The sequence below is a fragment of the Pyrgilauda ruficollis genome, unplaced genomic scaffold (assembly GCF_017590135.1).
Source record: "Pyrgilauda ruficollis isolate IOZ18807 unplaced genomic scaffold, ASM1759013v1 scaffold8, whole genome shotgun sequence".
In the NCBI taxonomy this organism is placed as follows: domain Eukaryota; kingdom Metazoa; phylum Chordata; class Aves; order Passeriformes; family Passeridae; genus Pyrgilauda; species Pyrgilauda ruficollis.
The window spans coordinates 3,289,786-3,308,133 of NW_024529932.1; the positions used below are offsets into that span (position 1 = coordinate 3,289,786).

At 35.9% G+C, this 18,348-nt stretch overlaps 1 protein-coding gene across 3 annotated transcripts in view; it reads right to left on the minus strand.

Moving 5' to 3' along the window:
• Window positions 1-18,348, minus strand: part of PAN3 (poly(A) specific ribonuclease subunit PAN3) — an 80,272-nt gene that overhangs the window by 12,639 nt on the left and 49,285 nt on the right. For all 3 annotated transcript variants that reach the window (XM_041487169.1, XM_041487168.1, XM_041487167.1), the window contains 8 exons: window positions 15,505-15,752; window positions 14,834-14,938; window positions 14,128-14,185; window positions 12,840-13,001; window positions 12,571-12,687; window positions 12,352-12,453; window positions 4,418-4,583; window positions 3,917-4,004 (listed from right to left, as the gene is read on the minus strand). In XM_041487169.1, coding sequence (XP_041343103.1) covers window positions 3,917-4,004; window positions 4,418-4,583; window positions 12,352-12,453; window positions 12,571-12,687; window positions 12,840-13,001; window positions 14,128-14,185; window positions 14,834-14,938; window positions 15,505-15,752 — 1,046 coding nt within the window. The remainder of the gene's footprint in view (window positions 1-3,916; window positions 4,005-4,417; window positions 4,584-12,351; window positions 12,454-12,570; window positions 12,688-12,839; window positions 13,002-14,127; window positions 14,186-14,833; window positions 14,939-15,504; window positions 15,753-18,348) is intronic.

Sequence of the window (18,348 nt, forward strand, 5' to 3'; positions counted from 1 at the left end):
GCACTTTCATAATACAGATTGCATTAGATTTTAGAAATGATTGAGAAAGTCTTACATTTAACATCAGACAGGAAATTTTAAATTCGAGCTTTGTGGGGTTTTGAGCATTGAACTAGCAATCTTAAATTTTTGTTTGTTTTGGAAATCACATCTACCAGAAGAACTGGCAGAGAGAATATGACACCCCAATGCACGCCCAAACACAGAGTTTTCAAACTGCAGCCAGATGATTAGCTTGTTTTAGACACACAAGTGGCTTGGATTCATCCCACTTATTTTAGGAACTTCAAGCATTCAGTCAAGAGACTGATCAATTTAAGACAACTGTAATTCTGTAAGACAATTCAGACTTTGAGCCAGTTGAACTGCTCTCTGGAGGCACTTGACTATTCATTGTTAGCTGAAACCATGGAAGAAAATGTTATCACCGTACCCAATTTTTAAAGTTTTACAAGAGCACAAAGGCAATATTCTTCCTGTGTGACTGGAGAATCAGAATATCACAAGCTGGAAGGATCCCATAAAGTTCAGGATTTCTGAGAGTCAGATTACTGTTTCAGAAGCAACTAAACTACCATCTGCTGACCCACTCTATAAATTCAGACAGGGTACATGACTTCCCAGAAGCTGGGTTACACCATTCTTTCTGTAAGGAAGCAATCCACATATGCCTATTAAGTCCTAACCTATCCTCCGAAAATATTCATCTCTTACTGCTCCTAGGCAAAGAAAGGTTAAAGAAGGCACACAAGAACTACTAGACTTCCTTGCAGCAGGAACACCAGAAATACACTTTTCTGCATTCCTGTAGTAGCCTTGCTAGTGCAAGGTACAGATCTATATTAGGTACAATCATTTCCTTGTTTATACTCCCTATTGTGTTTGCATGCTCCTATGGATCACGTAAGTTCCTTTTGCCACAGATCTGACAGAAAACTGCTATGGTAACTATCAACAGTGACTATGAAGTAATACTAAATTGACTCCTAACTTCAAGGAAAAGCTTTACACCTTCAAGCACAGGTAGCCTTTTGCTCAAAAATGCACCTTGCATGCAATTAATAGCCATTTAATTAGTAATTCAATTCATAACTTTAACCTCTACCAACTTAATTTTTTATCTCTTGAAAGCTTTGCGAGTAAGGATTTTATCAGCATTTAGATCATTGATAGAGCTATTAAATAGCATTCACTAAAAACCAGCACTAGGGGATAAACTCAGAAACAGCCCCCTTCATTAACGTCTCCCTGTTATCAAGTCAATTTCAAGCACGTCAAGTGAGTAATTTAAATATTTAAATGTTAATTGCATAGGTACCCTTTCTTTTTTTTTTTTTATTAAATAGGTATGCGCCACTTTGCCAAATTCCCTAGAGATAACTTAACATTTTATACATTTGATTTTACCAGCCAGACATGTAAGCTATTCAAATAAAACTTTTTTTTGACAAGATCCATTTTCCAGAAACACTTTGAAACCAACACTACTTTTTATTTTGTTTTGTTTATCCTGATCCACTGCTATGCTTGGATCAGTATCGGCTCATCTATACTCCAGTTCTGTGGAATCACTTAAAAGGATAAGTTCTGGAACTGTCCTTAGAAGTACCTCCAAGTTCCTACATTTTGGTGGGGTTTTTTTAGAGTCAATATTAGTACTTGAGACATCTCTTCAAACTAGTTTCTTTAAATTTGGGGAGGTGCATGTGAAAGTTATTTTGGTTTGCTAAATTTACTTTAAGCAAAAGTAAACTTATAGCCCTTGTTAAAACAGCAAAACTTACATTCTCTTATTTTTGTAAAGGGGAGGACTTACATTTTATTCCAAATACAGAAATAATTATTGAACCCTTTTACTGTTTCCGGTATCACCGTTTAGGCTTTCCCATCTGTACCCTGCAATTGACTGACACAAGACTTATAGACTGGGGCGGGGCGGGAAGTCACATGCTGCAGTTCATACAGGTTTAACCCCTGGTTTTCAATGCAAGTGGCCATTCGTATTTCATTTACTTCTTTTTAGCTTAGCTTCCCTTTTTGTTGCCTTCATGCAACTCTCAAATGATCATCGAGATTAATGTGTTTAACACAGATTGCAAAGAACAATTGCATACCTTTTACATAGCCCCTCACTGTTTTGGCCAAAATCTCTCTTTATATTAACCATGGGAAACACCCAGAAAATGGCAAATCCTAACAAATATAGCTTTCTCCATTGAAGACAACAAGGAAATGCATATTAGCTGGGCAGTAAACCAAGAGACAACCTACATTTTTAACAGCCACAGGAATCCCAGAGGAATTCAGGAACTGGGTCATGGATCGAAAGGAAAAAGGACGAGCAACAGCTGTTATTTTGTAATTTTATCTGGCTAGGGCAAACAAAGGTAGAGCATGAGAAATGACCCCTAAATTTCAAGGAATTGACCCAGTTTGCCACCTCTGAAGGAAAAAAAATGGGCAGTGAAAGCCTGACCCTTCTAGAAAAAAAACAACGAAAGAAAATGCCATACTGTATTTACTAATTGCAGTTTAGATCTTCCAAACAAAGTATTTAGGAGTATTTCGTTTCCGGTTTAGCAGACCAATCTAAACAATTTGAATACTAACAACACATAAAACATGAAAAGCCATTCCCCCTAAACAAAACTAGGCATTATCAAGCAAGTCAGCTGCCATGTGTTGAGCTGCTACGGTGGTAAGTGCTTTTGACAGACTTGTGTACCTGCAAGTATTTTTAGATTTGTATCTTCAAGTATTTTAAATATTTTTCTTTACTTGAATGTCATAATATCTCAGGAGGATCCCTTTCCAAGCTGAAATTAAAATAGAGAAGTACTTAGATTTAAAAAAAACCCTCTCATTACATTTTTAGGCATGGATTTACATATATTTTCATCTTCTCTGAACTGTTTTCCACTAAATTATTACCAAAAGCCCACTGATATGCAGCTGAGTGTGTGTGTGAGCGTGAAATCCTTTGGTGTATTCCTCAAAGCACACTGACAACTGCTTTACTGTACCATCAAAAAAAAAAAGTTATGTTCTAGGACATGGTCTCCAACAAGCTAGTTTCTTCTGGCCAAATTTCAAACATTTCAGTTATGACTAAAGGCTCTGAATAAGCAGTTTTCACAGTGAATAAGGTCAATTAATGAAAATAAATTAAATCCAACTCCCTACTGTAGTCTTTCACTCCCAGTACAGACAGGGTATGTGATGACTGCTGAAGTAATGTACTTTACCCTGAGGGGAAGTTAGGGAAAGAGGCACTCCTGTACACAGTGATGCTCCAGATGACTGTGGAACAGTTTTTGTTAAGTCTAAAGGGGTTCTTCTTAATTCAGGAATTATGCAGAGTCCACGCTTCAGAGAACACCAGGAGAGCACGGAAAAACTAGGAGCCCAAAATAAAGATACACTAGAATCTTTTTGGCATGAGGAGAGGGTCTAAATGCAGTTAATTGAAAGATCTTACTCCTCTCAACAGGTATTCAACACTTAGTTATTTATGTTAAAATCACAAAAGACACAGCAAAAACTATTACTGAATCATTACTTTTTATCTCTAACACTAAATGTAAGATTTTTCTTCTCCTTCCTTTAGAAATTTCTATTTCCAGTTGTTTCTGACTTAAGTTTGTTAAATACTATAGTTCAACCTGTTTGGTGAGCTTGCTGAAATTTTAGAGGCAGAAGATATCAAAATGAGCATCCACATTTATAAATTATAAGCAAATTTGAAACAGTGTATGGGAGAACCAAGATCAAATCAGAAGTGAAAAAAATACAGTCATTTACACATAGATACAGTGGACTACAGTTTAATTAAAGTACTTGTCTTCCAAAAGGAATCACACTGGTTTGCAGTAATCCCTTTGCCAAGCCACCAACCTAACTGGCAGTGTTGTCATACCTGAAACTGAGCCATTAATGCCAGTGGATTATTTTGACTGTTGTCAAATGTCAAAACGTCAAAGATTCCAACACAATTAACTCGTAACCTTTAGGAACAAGAAGAGAAGAGAAAAAATTGCCATTAAACTTTATTGGTTACTCAATTTTCCTCTAAAATCCATTGAATTTTTTGATATTATAAAAGTCATTGGTACTTAGAAAATTACTATGAATCAGAAAAGACTGATTTTACTATTTGATAAAACACACAGATAGTATTCAGTTTACAAATAAATCAACAAATTTCTAAACTGACAGTAGTGGGTCTGATCAGCAGTTTGAGGACAATGTATAAGTCTTCCCAAAATATCTTCTGGAAGACCTTTAAAAAACCAAAGTTACAAGCTTTAGCACAATGCCTCAGGCCACTTGAGAGAACTTAGCAGCTATTTACGTATCAGGTGCACAGTCAGCAGCTGCCAGGAACGCAGAGCACAGCGAGACTGAATGCTTTCATTACCTTGTTTTGCCTGTTACCAGAATCTTCGTTGGATCCATAACTCTGCATGCCAGTCCTGCTGTGTGAATGGTCCGTAAGGCAGAGCTGAGCTGCACAATATAAGCCCATATCAAAGACTCTGGAAGCAACCCCGCATGCTGCCGTGGCAGAGGTCCATCATGCTGACCTAGAATCAAAACATTGTGAGCGTCAATAGAAGGCTGCTGTGCAAAAACCAAAGTACTACATCTTGAATTACACAATTAATTCACACACTCATTTCATTTAACTCTTAATAGTCCTTGAAAGACACATCTATGTTGCTTTAAAGGTGAGTTTGGGAACAGATTTTTCCCCATTGGTTGGTTTCACATGTGTTTTTTTGAAAATGCTGACAATTCATTAGGCATTATTATTTTCATTCTCACATTCAGGGAAATTATGTTTTGAAGCTGAGAATGAACACTGATTGGAAATTGCTCAAAGTAGATGGTACATCAAAATATGCAGGCACTTCAGAAGTAAAAACACCAATATCCTGAAACAAAGAGTATGTACCACAAGAGCTGCAACATTTTACTGCCTTTATTGCAGGTAGGCTTCCCAATTAAACATTTTCTATCATCTAATAAGAAAAAAATAACGGGCTAATTTCAATTTACATGAGCAAATCAGACAAAGATTTGGAGACTAAACATCACTGAACACAACTTCACTTACATTCTACTGTGACACAGCTCCCTGACAAGTCATCACTGCATGACCCCTATTCCATGGGAAGTATGAAAGAAATGCATTGCTCCCCTTCCAAACAGATTTGTAGTTCTCCTTTCAAAAGTAAGACTCAATCTTTGCAAACACACACTCAAATCCTACATTACAGACAGTTTGAGTAATACTGAGTCACAGATGAAAAAATGAAGATATAGATAACAAATGTTATTTTAAGTATGATCTGTGTAATTCAGGTAAGCTGGCATTGTTTGCCTTGCACAAAGTTGAAGCAGAAGAAAATACATCCAGAGTAAGACAGTACATCTCAATTTTACAAACCACAGAGATATTTCAAGAGGTTGCCTCAGTACTGATTTTGCTTGTTTTGAGACCAGTAATATCACCAGTATTAAGTAAAATCATGTAAGCATCTGATTGGTTTCACTGTGAACTGACTGCACCGCACTCTTCTCTAAACATAGATTTCTTTTTAGTTGTTTTTTTTTTGTTTGTTTGTTTGTTTGGGGTTTTTGGGTTGTTTTGTTTTTTGTTCTTGTTTTTTTAGGTTGGGGTTTTTTTATCCCCCCTTTTCCTACAGGACCATATCAACATCTGTGCATTTGATCAAAGTAAGTATGTGTATACTTGCACGCATACGCACACACAAAATATATGCAGAGTGAAAAAAAAGTGAAACACATTCCTGATAACTTTTTACTTGGAAATTTTACTGACTTTGGGGTCATGGGCTGGGAATGTTACGAGCTTTCATTTGAGCTTTGTTTTGTCCATTTTTGAAATTTTAGTTTGCTTTTCAGGTTTAAGGTACTTTGGTTTAGATTACGGAGATCAAAATGCTGACTCCTTTAAAAAGCAATAAACTTGGCATGTCTACTGAAAGCTGAATATAATGAGATATTGTTTGTTTTTTCTGGCCCCCAATGAATAATTATGCAAATCACTTCCCACAAAAACCATCATTCCAAGTCTCATGCAGCAAACTTTTTCTCTCATAACTCTCTCTTCTTCAGAATGACAAAAATTATAATATAAAATGACTGAGAAGATACAACCTCCTGTACTAGTTGAGACTCTTTACTACTTGCTGTAGAAGGCACTTTATATCTGGTGAACATCAACACGAGTAGTAAGTTTAGTAGTAAGGTATGTGCATGGATACTGTAAGACAGTTATATCTGTACGAAGTAAGTCCAGAATAGAAATGTTGCTATAATATCCCAAAGAGAGAGAAGCTGAAACTTGGCAGTTATTTTTTTGCATGCATAACAGCATCTGCCCTTTGATCTTCAAATTAAGGCAATGCAACCAAGAGAATATCCAATATATACGGAAAGAACAGAGTTTGACACAGCTTCTCCTCATCTATCAGAAAATCTCAAGCAACATTATTTTACTACTGGAAAAACTTACTTGAGGCTACAGCCAAATCTAGGCTGCTGCTTTCCCAACTGTTGGTTGCACCCCACGTTGACATACACTAAACATACAACCTAAAACATGGGAAGAATCAGCTTTGAAATGCCCTCTTACATACCTATGTGTTCAAAATAAGCACAATTAAAAGCAGTTCTGTTGGCTGCAATGCTGACTATAATGTATGTCCCCAGAGGCCCATCACACCTGCCACAAACAAAACAGCACTTGAGCAAGGACCCAAGGAGATGAGACCCAAAAGCTTGCTCTTCAGGAAAAACACACAGTTGGAAAGCTTTCCAAACAGTGCTGAACACAAGGAAAAACATAACTAGAATATAAGTAAACATTACCCAAATGATCAGAGTATTACTTGAAAAAGTGTTTTTTTAAGAGATGCCATGGTTGACTTGCAACGGCTTCCCACCACAGGCTGAATCTATGGCTACAACAAGCAAAATTTCAGAGTGTGCTCTTCCCACATACTGCATGGCAGATTCACCTCTCCCAGTAATTTCATCTCTGTGATGTAGAACACAGCCACTAATGGAAAAGATTAAAAATTTAAAACCTGCCATTTCAAAAACACAGGTTATCCATTATTTTTCCTTGCCACATTGGGACAAACATAAATAAATAAAAATGCTGACACTTATTTTTTAGTTCTGTGGTATGCTGTTGACAACAGAACAAAAAAGTTACCCTCTGTAACAGTGTGGATGTGTATATTAAGTTTTTGCGTGTTAAAAAAAGCATTCAAATGAAATTCTGTTCTCCACAGCAAGTGTGAATCCAGGAATAGTCCTGGGGTGGGAAGTAAGACCTGGGAACACAAGCAGTAGGACCTGTTTGACATCATCAGAAACACTGAAAGCATGCCAAGAAACAGCAATTCTCACACAGTTATGAAGGAAAAAAATACCCAATGAAAGATTCAGCTGTTTACTAAATTGAACCTCTCAGGCTTGTAAACCAGTCTTCTACATTTAAAACTGTGAATCGTTCAGGGTTTATTTGGTGTTCCTAAGTTAAAGTACTAAAAACAAGACAAATGCAGTAGCCTTCATCTCTCCTTCAGGGAAACTTGGGGTTTGGTTTTACATTTCTCAGTTTTGAGTACACAGAAAGTTTCTGATCTGCTAGAACGCAGAAGTATTTTTGTAAAAATTCCAAAGCTACTGAAAACTGAAACTTACTTTGAAAAAGTTGCAGCTCTTGGCGAAGGTATTTTAGGATAATTATTAGTCACATATTTTGTCTTCAAAAACATCATGCTGACTTTCAATATTCATATATTCTTAGTCCTCATCACACACTATTCATCTAGTCATCACACAACTTATTTCTTTTTCAATAGAAGGGGTATTTTATAAAAAAACATTCAGCACGTAGGGATGCAAAAACCGTGAAGTCAGCAGCGAAGTCCATTTTTGCGCATGACATACTACTATTAGTGTGTGTCAAAAGCAAAGCAAGTTTCCCAGACCATGCTTATCTTCATCAGAAAGTATTTGTTTGCTGAAAAACAGAGACTGTACTGCTGAAAACTCCTACTAACAGCATGTACGCCAACATTTAATTACTCAGAGTGTTTAAAAGCAGACCAAAAGACATAACAAAGGCAGGCTTATCTCTGCCAACCACAAAAACTCACCAGGACAAACTTTCCTGGCAGCTGTCAATAGTTACTGTTAACTTGCCAGGATTTTCTGGCTGTTCAAGTTTTAAAGTACATACATTCAGAATTTAGTTTACCATTCAATTATTGGACTGTTAAGAGCAACATCTCAGTACTTTTGGGTTAACTTGCTAATGCAAAGAGAACGTAATTTTGGCAGAGACAAGTGCACTAATATGTGTCATAATCTGAAGATAAGAAATATAAGAAAGGTGGAAGAATACCAAAAAGTTCCAGAACAACAAATTTAATGTTTAGAGTATGAAGAAGTGTTTTGAGGAAACAGAGGAAGTGTGAATAATATAAAAACAATCTTTTCAAATAAATGTACTTTGAGTAGCAATTAACTGAAAATTCAGATTCCTGATTTTAAACCGTGCAAATTTAGTAAAATATGACAGAACAATGTTAGATGATCACACAGTACCATCTGAAGGAAGAGGAGGTATCATTGAATAAAGAACACAAGCAACAAATTCTACTGCATTCAGAAGTCAGAGACATTAGTTTACAGTATAAAAATAAATGTAAGCTGTTATTTTTCTCCCCCACACCAAATCTCTAGCAAGGTAGTCCTGTAATAGGGTCTGTAAATAACATGGCAAGAAGAAAACACCCAGACTGACCACATTGACACCAGTGACATGCAAGACAGCCATGTAAACCATAATCCTCATCTTTTAACTATCAAGGTCTCATGTTGCCAACTGAAGTGTTCAACATAAATAAGGTTGCATACCTGAAATCAAATTCTCTGAGTTCACTGATCAGGTTCACAGTGTTGTGCCTCCTAAAACCTTTATAAGCAATTGTACTAATCTGGGCCTCATGCTGCAGAGTACCCAACTTCCATCCATTCCCCTGCTTCTCTTGGGAGTCTCCTCTAGGCAGGCAGACGGCCAAGAAACTCTGTGAGGGGATGGAGAAAGGATCCATGAAGGCAGGCAATTCTGAGAAATCAAGTTATAGGTATGCAATCTTATTTTTCTCTCTTAAATTGCTCCTTCTACTGAAGACTAGACTAGAGAGCAGCAGTTATCAAAAAAAAAAAAAAAAAAAAAAGGCCAAAGCAAAGATATGCAGAAAGATTTGGCAAAATTTGGGAATTCCCCTAATTTGTCTACTGAAAATATTGCAAGAGCAGGTAGTAAGTGCCACAGTCAGGAGACCGTTATCTTCCCTACATATCCCTATAAGTTCTGTTGCAGCAGCTCATTTTAATTAATACTTTGGTTTGAACAGACATTGATGTCTTATTTCCAACTTCCCAGATTATTCCTGCCTACAAAAGGAAGCTGAAGTAGGCGAAACAAAGGGTCCAGATAGCCCATGAGCCTGTTTCAAAGACACATACACTAAAATCAGCTTGCCATGAATACTGAAGTGTATAAACATAAACAAGTAGAATGTTCTATTAGCCTCCAGTGATTTGCAGCCCAGAAGTAAATATCATGCCTATGCAGTCCCCAAACATTTCTCCTGCATGAGTAAGCCCACTTCCCCCTTGAACCTAGGCAAATGTCCACAATAGTCTGTGAAAGTTCCATGGCTTAATTATTGTTACACAGGTTTTGAATTTGCTACCTGTCTAGTTTCATTGGTAAGGCCTTAGTTGAAGTCTGGAAGAAATAATAAACTTTTTTATTAATTTCTTCATTATTCCAGATGATTTTTCAGACCATACGCTAGTCATTTTTAACCCCATTATATTCCTTTCCATCTTTAAAAGCATGAAAAGCATTATTCCACTTTGCTGTTCTTCATCCAGCTGTTCCACACCTTTGATCATCCCTGTCACCTCATATCAACTTCTTCACTGCTCTTCTACACCCTTCAAAATGCATGAGGAGGAACACAGCTACAGATAGGAGTCTATCAGGCACACACATCTTTAATACAATGTCTACCATTTCACTGCCCTTTTCTTAATAAGCTACATCAACCTATTTACAGCTATTCAGCAAGAGGACAGTACTTTCTTCAATCTACTTAACTGTGGTCCCAGACCTGTCACTGAGTTGCAACAGTCACAACAGAGGCCATTGCTTCATGTTCAAAGCTAGTTACATTTTTCCTTTGATCACACTGGTTTACATTACATCACCTTCTATATTATCAGTTGGAATGCCAGTCTTGTAAGATCCTTCTGCAATCAATCACAATTGGCCTTTGTTTTTAACAATCCAAATAATTTGGTAATACCAGCAAACTTTGACAGACCATTTATCTTCAGAGCAAACAAGTGAATGTGTTAAGAAATACAACTCCCAGGACATCATCTTGTGAGACCTGTCAGTGATCTTCACTGTTCTCTCTTTCTGTTTCCAATATTCCAACCAGGCATTAACCTGAGAATCTTCTCTGCCATATGACTACGTAGGTTCTTTAAAAGACTCCGTTGGACTTCATTGAAAACTCAAAGGTCTTATCTACTGGATCTTCCTTTAAAGAACTTTGACAGATTAATGAGACATGACTGCTCTTTATAGGACCATAACTTAATTATTTTCCAGTGTGACAAAAGAATGTGTTCCCAAGAATTTTATTATAACTTTATGATTTTATCTAGAACAGACATCATTCTACTATGATTCTCTAGAGAGATACAAAAACATAACAAGGACTGATTCACATGGAAATTGAAAACCATGACTGGGAAACGCTCAGGAGTCTAGTCCTGCACGTAACAGTCATTAACCTAGCAGCAGATCTTCCAGTTTTATCTCACGAAATTAGTTTCACATCAGGCTCATTGAATCTGTAATTGCACTCTGATTTGACACAGGATATGACACAATCAAACTGGGGTTTCCTCCATCTGAGATATTACCACCAAAATCAGTGGTGGAAATCAAGTTCCATCTCCACTTATAATGGTCAGCTCAGTCCAAAGTCAGTGAGAATTATGCATTATATAAGGTATCTACAAGTCTTTGAATGTATATAAGGTTTTCTTCAAGCCTTTGAAAATATTCACACACTACCAAACCAATGTACTCTGATGTAAAGGATAGCCAAGTGAAGTTATAGATGTCAACCTTTGAAACAGTTTGAATTCACAGCTAAAAGCTCTAATTTCAAAAGGCACAAGAAAGAAAAAAACCTTAGCTTCTGTTTCCCTTCATACACTGGCAGCCTAAAGACATTTAGGGAAGATCTTCTCTAATTAAAAAATTGTAAAACAGACCATGTCACAGTCCTCTGGTCATCTTTAGTGCTTGATCTAATTTCAGGGCTGGTCCTGCATCAAGCAAGAAGTTGGTCCAAAAAAGCTCTGCACGGTATTTTTCTACCTTAAGTCTTTCTGTGATTCTATTTAGCAGTGACCGCATCTCTTCCTCAGCATGGCACTATTTGTGTTGCAAATACCTGACTGCAGTTTGTAAGACTGCAGGGGTCACAAACTGGTCCTAACAGGAAGAATGATGGACAGCACACTGATTTGGAGAGGAAAAGGCTTTAGCCACAAGCATATGAGCTCTACTGGGCTACTTGCTGAGCCACAGACCATCCTGTGACAGATTTCATTTAAGAATGTTGATGTAGTTTTAGTGACTCAATTGAAGCTATGTATAAACATCATTAAAAAAATAATTCAGACCTAAGATGTGAAGCTGGCGTCTGAAAAGAATGTGGTACAGGGATTTTTCAATCCATTTCTTGTCTTAACTAGTACTTCCCATTTCAAATCATCAAATAAAATAGTCTAATTATTTCTCATAATACATAGTGAGGAAAAAAACAGATGAGTAGGACACCTAAACAGCAAGATCAAATTGGCACAGCATATCTTTTGAATTTTTTGGAACTAATGCCATTAAATGCTAGGTGTTACCTGGTGACAGACCTGCAGTAAGGACACCAGAGCTCCTGGCTCCCAGTTTTTTTCCAACTTATTTTTCTTTTAAAGAGTTGTGATTCCCTTACATGCTGACATCAATTTTATACTTGTTTGATAATTTTAAAAAATTTTACAAACAGGAGGTGAAGAAGAACTCTCTCATATCAATCAGCTTATGGCATGACAAAACTGATTAGCCAAAAAATTAAGCTGAACAACTATTTGTGACCAGATGTTTACCGCAGAAACAGTGTATAGAAGTATTATATCATAGTGTGGTTTCCTTACCCCATTTCCGTTTTGTGAAATAGGAATCAGCACTAGGGTCATTGAAGTGTCTGCTCATCATAGTCTCTCCTCCAGCATGAAAATCATAGGCAAACACTAAAGCTTAAAAATAGAAACAGGTGATATTTACTAACTCAAGTGCATTTGAAAAAAGTATCAACATATCAGCCTGGGGGAGTGGGAGGGAGGTGCAGTGGGAAAGAAAAAAGAAAAACTTACAATGTTCTCCAAAAGCTTTAGTGGTAAACACTTCACGCAAAGTTACGATATTTGAGTGCTGAATCTTTTTCCACATGTCAACCAATACCATGCACTTTGTGTTAACAAGACGGAAACCTAGGAAAAAAATGAAACCCATGGTTTGAAGTACAATGTTTAGAATGAGAAATTTTTATTTTAGCATTTCTGAAACTGCTGAGAAGCAACCAGACACTAAAATATGATTGGTATGCTTCGGGATGCTACTGAGACAAGTCAATTTTTCTCACCATGTATCCTCCGAAGGCAATACGGCAGGTCATCTTTACTATTTACAGCTTTATAGCACGATGTAATGTACCCAAAGTTGCTCGTTTTCTGTATCCGATTGGGCGGTGGCAGTGGTTCCAAAGGAAAGAGACTGTGGTAGCTGTCCACTTCCGCAGGAACTGCTAAAATCGGTTTATACACAGAAACACATCAGGCCTCAGCTGACTTTGAGAAAATTACTGAGTAGCAGAGAAAATTAAAATGACTTTCACTAATATATAAATTATCTCCATCATCTATTAGGTGCATGTGAAGTTAAAATCCACTATTTTTGCTTTAACACCAACATACTGGCAGGTTCCTAGAAGTGATCCCACTGACCTAAAATTGTGTTTAGAAAAAGTATTACACCGAGTAAAATCAACAGAATAGATGCCATTTTCATTCCATTTACCATTTTCTCCTTTACCTTAGAAATTCACCCTTAGGAATGATATTTCTTTGGTGTTTTTCCTACACTAATTCAATAATAAGCACCAATTTCCATGCAGACTTCCTACCATAGTAAGAACCACACTTTCATTAGTAAAAAAAAAGCAAGTTTCAGTCTTTTGTGTTTTAATATACTAGTTTATAAAACAGGGAGAGAGACGTGCTAAAGGTTTGTAAATCAGATTAAGAGATTACCCTTGCACTTCATCTGGATTAAAACACTAAACTGCATTTTTTTTAACTGCATCATTATCATATTATACACACATTTGATAAGATACTGCAAGCAAAAACTGTTTAAATCAAGCTGAATAATATAAATTCCCCAAAAGCCAAGTCACAGTAAACAGTATATGGTTCTTCTGCCTGACAGCTAGCACAAAGCCTTCTCTAATATACCAGCCAAGTCACTTCAAAACAAACTGCTTTGCTAGTTTAAATACAACATTTGAAAAATATATCTACATTATATATAGCTATATATATATATCTATATATCTAATATCTACAAAGTAATAAAAACTGTTCTTCACAAGGCTTAACTGTCTTAATGATTTTTCCTTTCTCAGCAATTTGAACTATTCCCAACCATTAAGGAGTTTCAAAACAGAAGAAAATTACAACAGAAGACAGAAAGAATAATTCATATTTCTGAAACACTGCATTTGGTTAACCATGGCTCAGGCTGACAATTAAAGCTCCATGAAAAAATAAAAACAGGTGGCAGTTTTTGCAAGAGGTTGTTAATATAGATGAATGTACATGGTTGCAGAAAAACATCATCACTGTTTAGAGTTTTGAGAAACACTTACTCACCAGGAATATCAGCCTGATCAATCTGGGCCATAGTTATTAAGTGTCTGTTGATGAGTTCCTGAAGGAAAAATTAAGTTTTGAACATTATAATTCAGCTATTTTTTTTTTGATAATTTAAGAAAATACTGTCTTTGAAGTATTAGCTACCTGTACTAAAATAGAGAATTAATGCAAGTGTGTAGGGCAGAGAGGGTCAGAAGATCAACAGCTTGAAAATTTGAATGATAAAATACCTAAATTCTTGAAGGAGATTCAGAAGATATTTGCTATAGCTGGCACTGACAAAGGCACCTACTACAGTAAAGCTGAAATTAATAACAGCCAGCCCTAAGATGATGAACCCTGAGAAGAGCTCTTCAGCTAACACCTGCATCACTTCCATTTCAGTGGGAGACTTTCAAACTGAATAGTACTGCAGCTTAAAATAATACTACAAAAATAAACCCATGCACACCAAAAAAACACATCAGTAATAGTACTGAGCTGAATAGTAAATCATGGCATGCAGATTAGATTGCAGTCATATATGTTGTAACTCACCCCCACCCTCTGTTGTACTCCACCTACTACAAGATTTGATTTTTCAAATTCTCCACAGGGAAAACTGACTGCACATATTGCAAGTGTCTACTTCTGTTCTACCATTAACGAATTTCTATTTTTTGCCAAGATATTAAAGTTTCCTTTAAACTCTCAAACATCTTACCTGTCTGAGCTCATCTGCCATGAAGAAGGAAGGTGCATTTGCTTTTGGCTGCATGTAAGCAACATGAGGTGCAGCTGGATGGTAGATGTGGTAGTTTGGAAAAACCTAAAAATAAAATATTTCAAGAAGCTTTTTGAAGTCCTTAAGGATCAAGCAAATGAAGAGTTTTCTCACTCTTTCAGTTACAACTATGAAATCCTCATGTACAGTACAAGATACAAATATATTGTCAGATATGTTACAATCTTTTTATGTTGTATTCACTTCTAAAGATTTCAAGGGAGAGGGAGGTGTATGTGTATATATGTATGTACATAGTTATTTTCACAGTTTTGTAACTGCCTTTTCCCCATCACTGTAAATATAAGAGCTATTTAACCTGTCAAAAAAAAATCTGACTTTTTGATGTTTTCTCATTATGTATGTATCCACTGAGACATATAGAATGCTTTCTTGCTATTGCTGTGTTAAAACCCCAGAAAGCTCTACACAACTGTAGAAATATATAAAAATTTCTCTGGTCCTTGTATTTCAGTGATTTTTGGAGAACAACTAGAACGACTCATCTTCGTACAGAATAAGCGGTTTATAGCATTAAAAACAACATCTGTAGTATCAACCAATTCAGCACTTACAAACTCCAGACAGTTGTGTATTGAAAGCCAACATACCATTCCTGTGAGAGGTGCTGGAGTTGTATCAGTGTAGAAGTATGTTGTTCCACCCACTGTTTCCTTCTGGATAACCTGGCCAGTAGATGGAGGCTGAGAGACAGCGTTAGCGACAGACGCAGAGGCACTAGTAGGCACCATATAGTTTGCTGGGTTAGGAGTATGACTTCTTCTTCGAGGAGCAGGAGATGTATGAGGAGTTATTTTGGGAGAATGAAGAGGAGAAGATCCTGCTGACAATGACATTCCTTAAAGAAACACAAGAAGACGTTTTTGATCAAATCCGTCATCAAAAAAATTTAGCAATTTCAGAAAAGCAGCCTTCACTACCAACAACATTCTGAGCAGGTGAGACACTTAACTCTTCATATAGATATAGAAATCCTTGAGAGATAAAACAGTAAGACCATGACTGAACAGATATCTTTTCCCCAAAATCTTTGCTTTTTGCAGAGAAATAGGGCTTAGGAACGTAAAATATACAAATGAAGAACTGAAATGAAAAACATAAGTAGCTGAAAAGGGAAGACAAGTCAAAATAATGCTGTGTCTAATGCTAGTTCGTTAAACTGCAAAAAGATAAAATATTAATGACTACGTGAGTGTTTACTTAACCGTTAATGAGCAGTCAATGGAGTTTGCTTAGCTGTAACTCACTTCACCTAATTATGCATGTACCTTTTATTAGAACTCCACAGCTATAACTGTCTCCAGTAATACAGCACACACACAAATAAGTGTGTTAATAATACACAAAATGCTACCATTAATAACTTCAGGGGAGTAATTACCTATTTTCCTGCAATTATTATATTCAAAAGCCATCCTCCAAAAATATGTATTTGATATGTAAAAATAGGTAACATCTCATGATATGAAGTCTATTAAACATTCCTGTTGGAATTTTCTAATTTATTTGAAATTATTTTATTTGCTGGTGTTCACCTTTAATATTATAGGGAAAGTCCACTGATGCCTGAGAAACTCTGCTTCTAAACAAAGTGCGTCAATGAGAAAAAAAAGGGCAACTCTTTTGCATACACACTTTTTATTTACCAAACAGTCTAATTACTTTGAGAGTTATTGCATGCAGAATTCTCAGAATTGCTTACTTAAAAAAATAGGTGCTTGCTTATAAAAATTACTTGTAAAAATTAGGTGTAAAATGTAATAGACATTCCGAGGTGCTGCTGAGGAAGAGATAACCCTTCAAAAAAACTCCTTGCAGAGTGAGTTACTAGCAGAAGATCTGACATATTCAGGTGTTCAGATTAACATCAAGGAAAACATCTTTGAAAGGTATTTTTGCTCAGTTCAAACTGGGATGTACTTTCTCTTCTATACAGTCAGAATTGTATTAGTCATACTAAATCTTTTCCTTGAAAGGATAGAAGATACACAGCTTTCATATTTAACATTCTGTTGACAGCTGAGAATTCTTCTCTAATTAAGAATGGTTAGTTATTACTCAGATATTTGATTAAATTAATTATGTAAACTCTAGTAACAAGAGTAATTTAAGCAACTCTCCAACCAGTGAAAGTGAGAGGAATTTTTTTGCATACACACTTTTTAGTTACATAAACTAGTTTATTTATCAATCATGAGTTATTCTGCAAAGTTCTCAAAATGCATCATCAGTAATGTGTAGGAGTGATTTCACACTCGTATCATGTCCCTCAAGTAATCTCATCCCTCCTACATTTCATTTTTTTCTTTTTTCAAACAGAAGACAAAAGCAAGTAAGTTTCAGTATTAACAAGTAAGCACTACCTTGGGAAAAATTACTTTGAAGCTATATTATCCTAATGATATTAAAAGAATATTTGTAAACTTTCATTTACTTCTTTGACATCTCAAAAACCATGTTTATTAATTCAGCACAATTCTCTTTGGTTCCTCAAAAGGTAATAGTTCCAACAAAATGAACAAGATTTTTAAACTGTAACTGTGGTAAAACCATATGCCTTTCTTTTTAACTGTGTCTTTTAAGTAATTTACTCCTTTTATAAAACTGTAAAATATTAAGAATATGAAAGAAAAAAGTCTGCACTTTTCTAGGCTAGAACTTTTCATCGTATTAATACATGTACATGTGCGTACACACATCCTGTAGATAAGCAATTTTGTAGAATATTGCTGACCAGTGTACTAACTTAAAAATTAATTATAATAGGCACTGCTAATGGTAACAATTTCTGGACAGATTTTTAGGAGACTAACTGTATGACTGCAAAATGTTACGTATTTTGATAGCACCAATTTATGCTACAAAAGAAAGTAAGTTTTCATTAAGGTACAAATCACCTTGAGTGACTGAGTAATACTTCAATATTTCAACAGCTCTGTAAAGATTGTTACATTTTTAACAAAAGACTAAAACACAAATGCATTCTTAATCCACTGGAGGAAAAGATCAGTTTCAAAGGAAACAATGTATTAGTATTAAAAGCTGAAGGATAACTAAAATGGCCATTAAACTGAAGCAACTTTACAGTTAGTTTATGATAACTAAGAATTCTCTTCATCTGCGGAAAGTTACTGACATGTCTTTTTCACTCTATTTCAATAAAGCAGTATTCACTGAAGTCCTCACAAGCACATCATCCCAACCCAGACAGGAATAAATGGCTTCAAGAGTAACTCAATAATACAGCCAAGTGTAGGGATCATGAAATAAGAACTCAGCAGCCTTCATACATACTGACGGAAAATAAGAGCTCTCTGCTTTCAAATAAACACTATAGGTAAAAAACAGTAAGTAATGCCTTACAGAAAAGTGAAGACTTACAACTTTCTAAAATTATACTGTGACCTTCTACTACAAGTTTCCCAGAAGAAAAA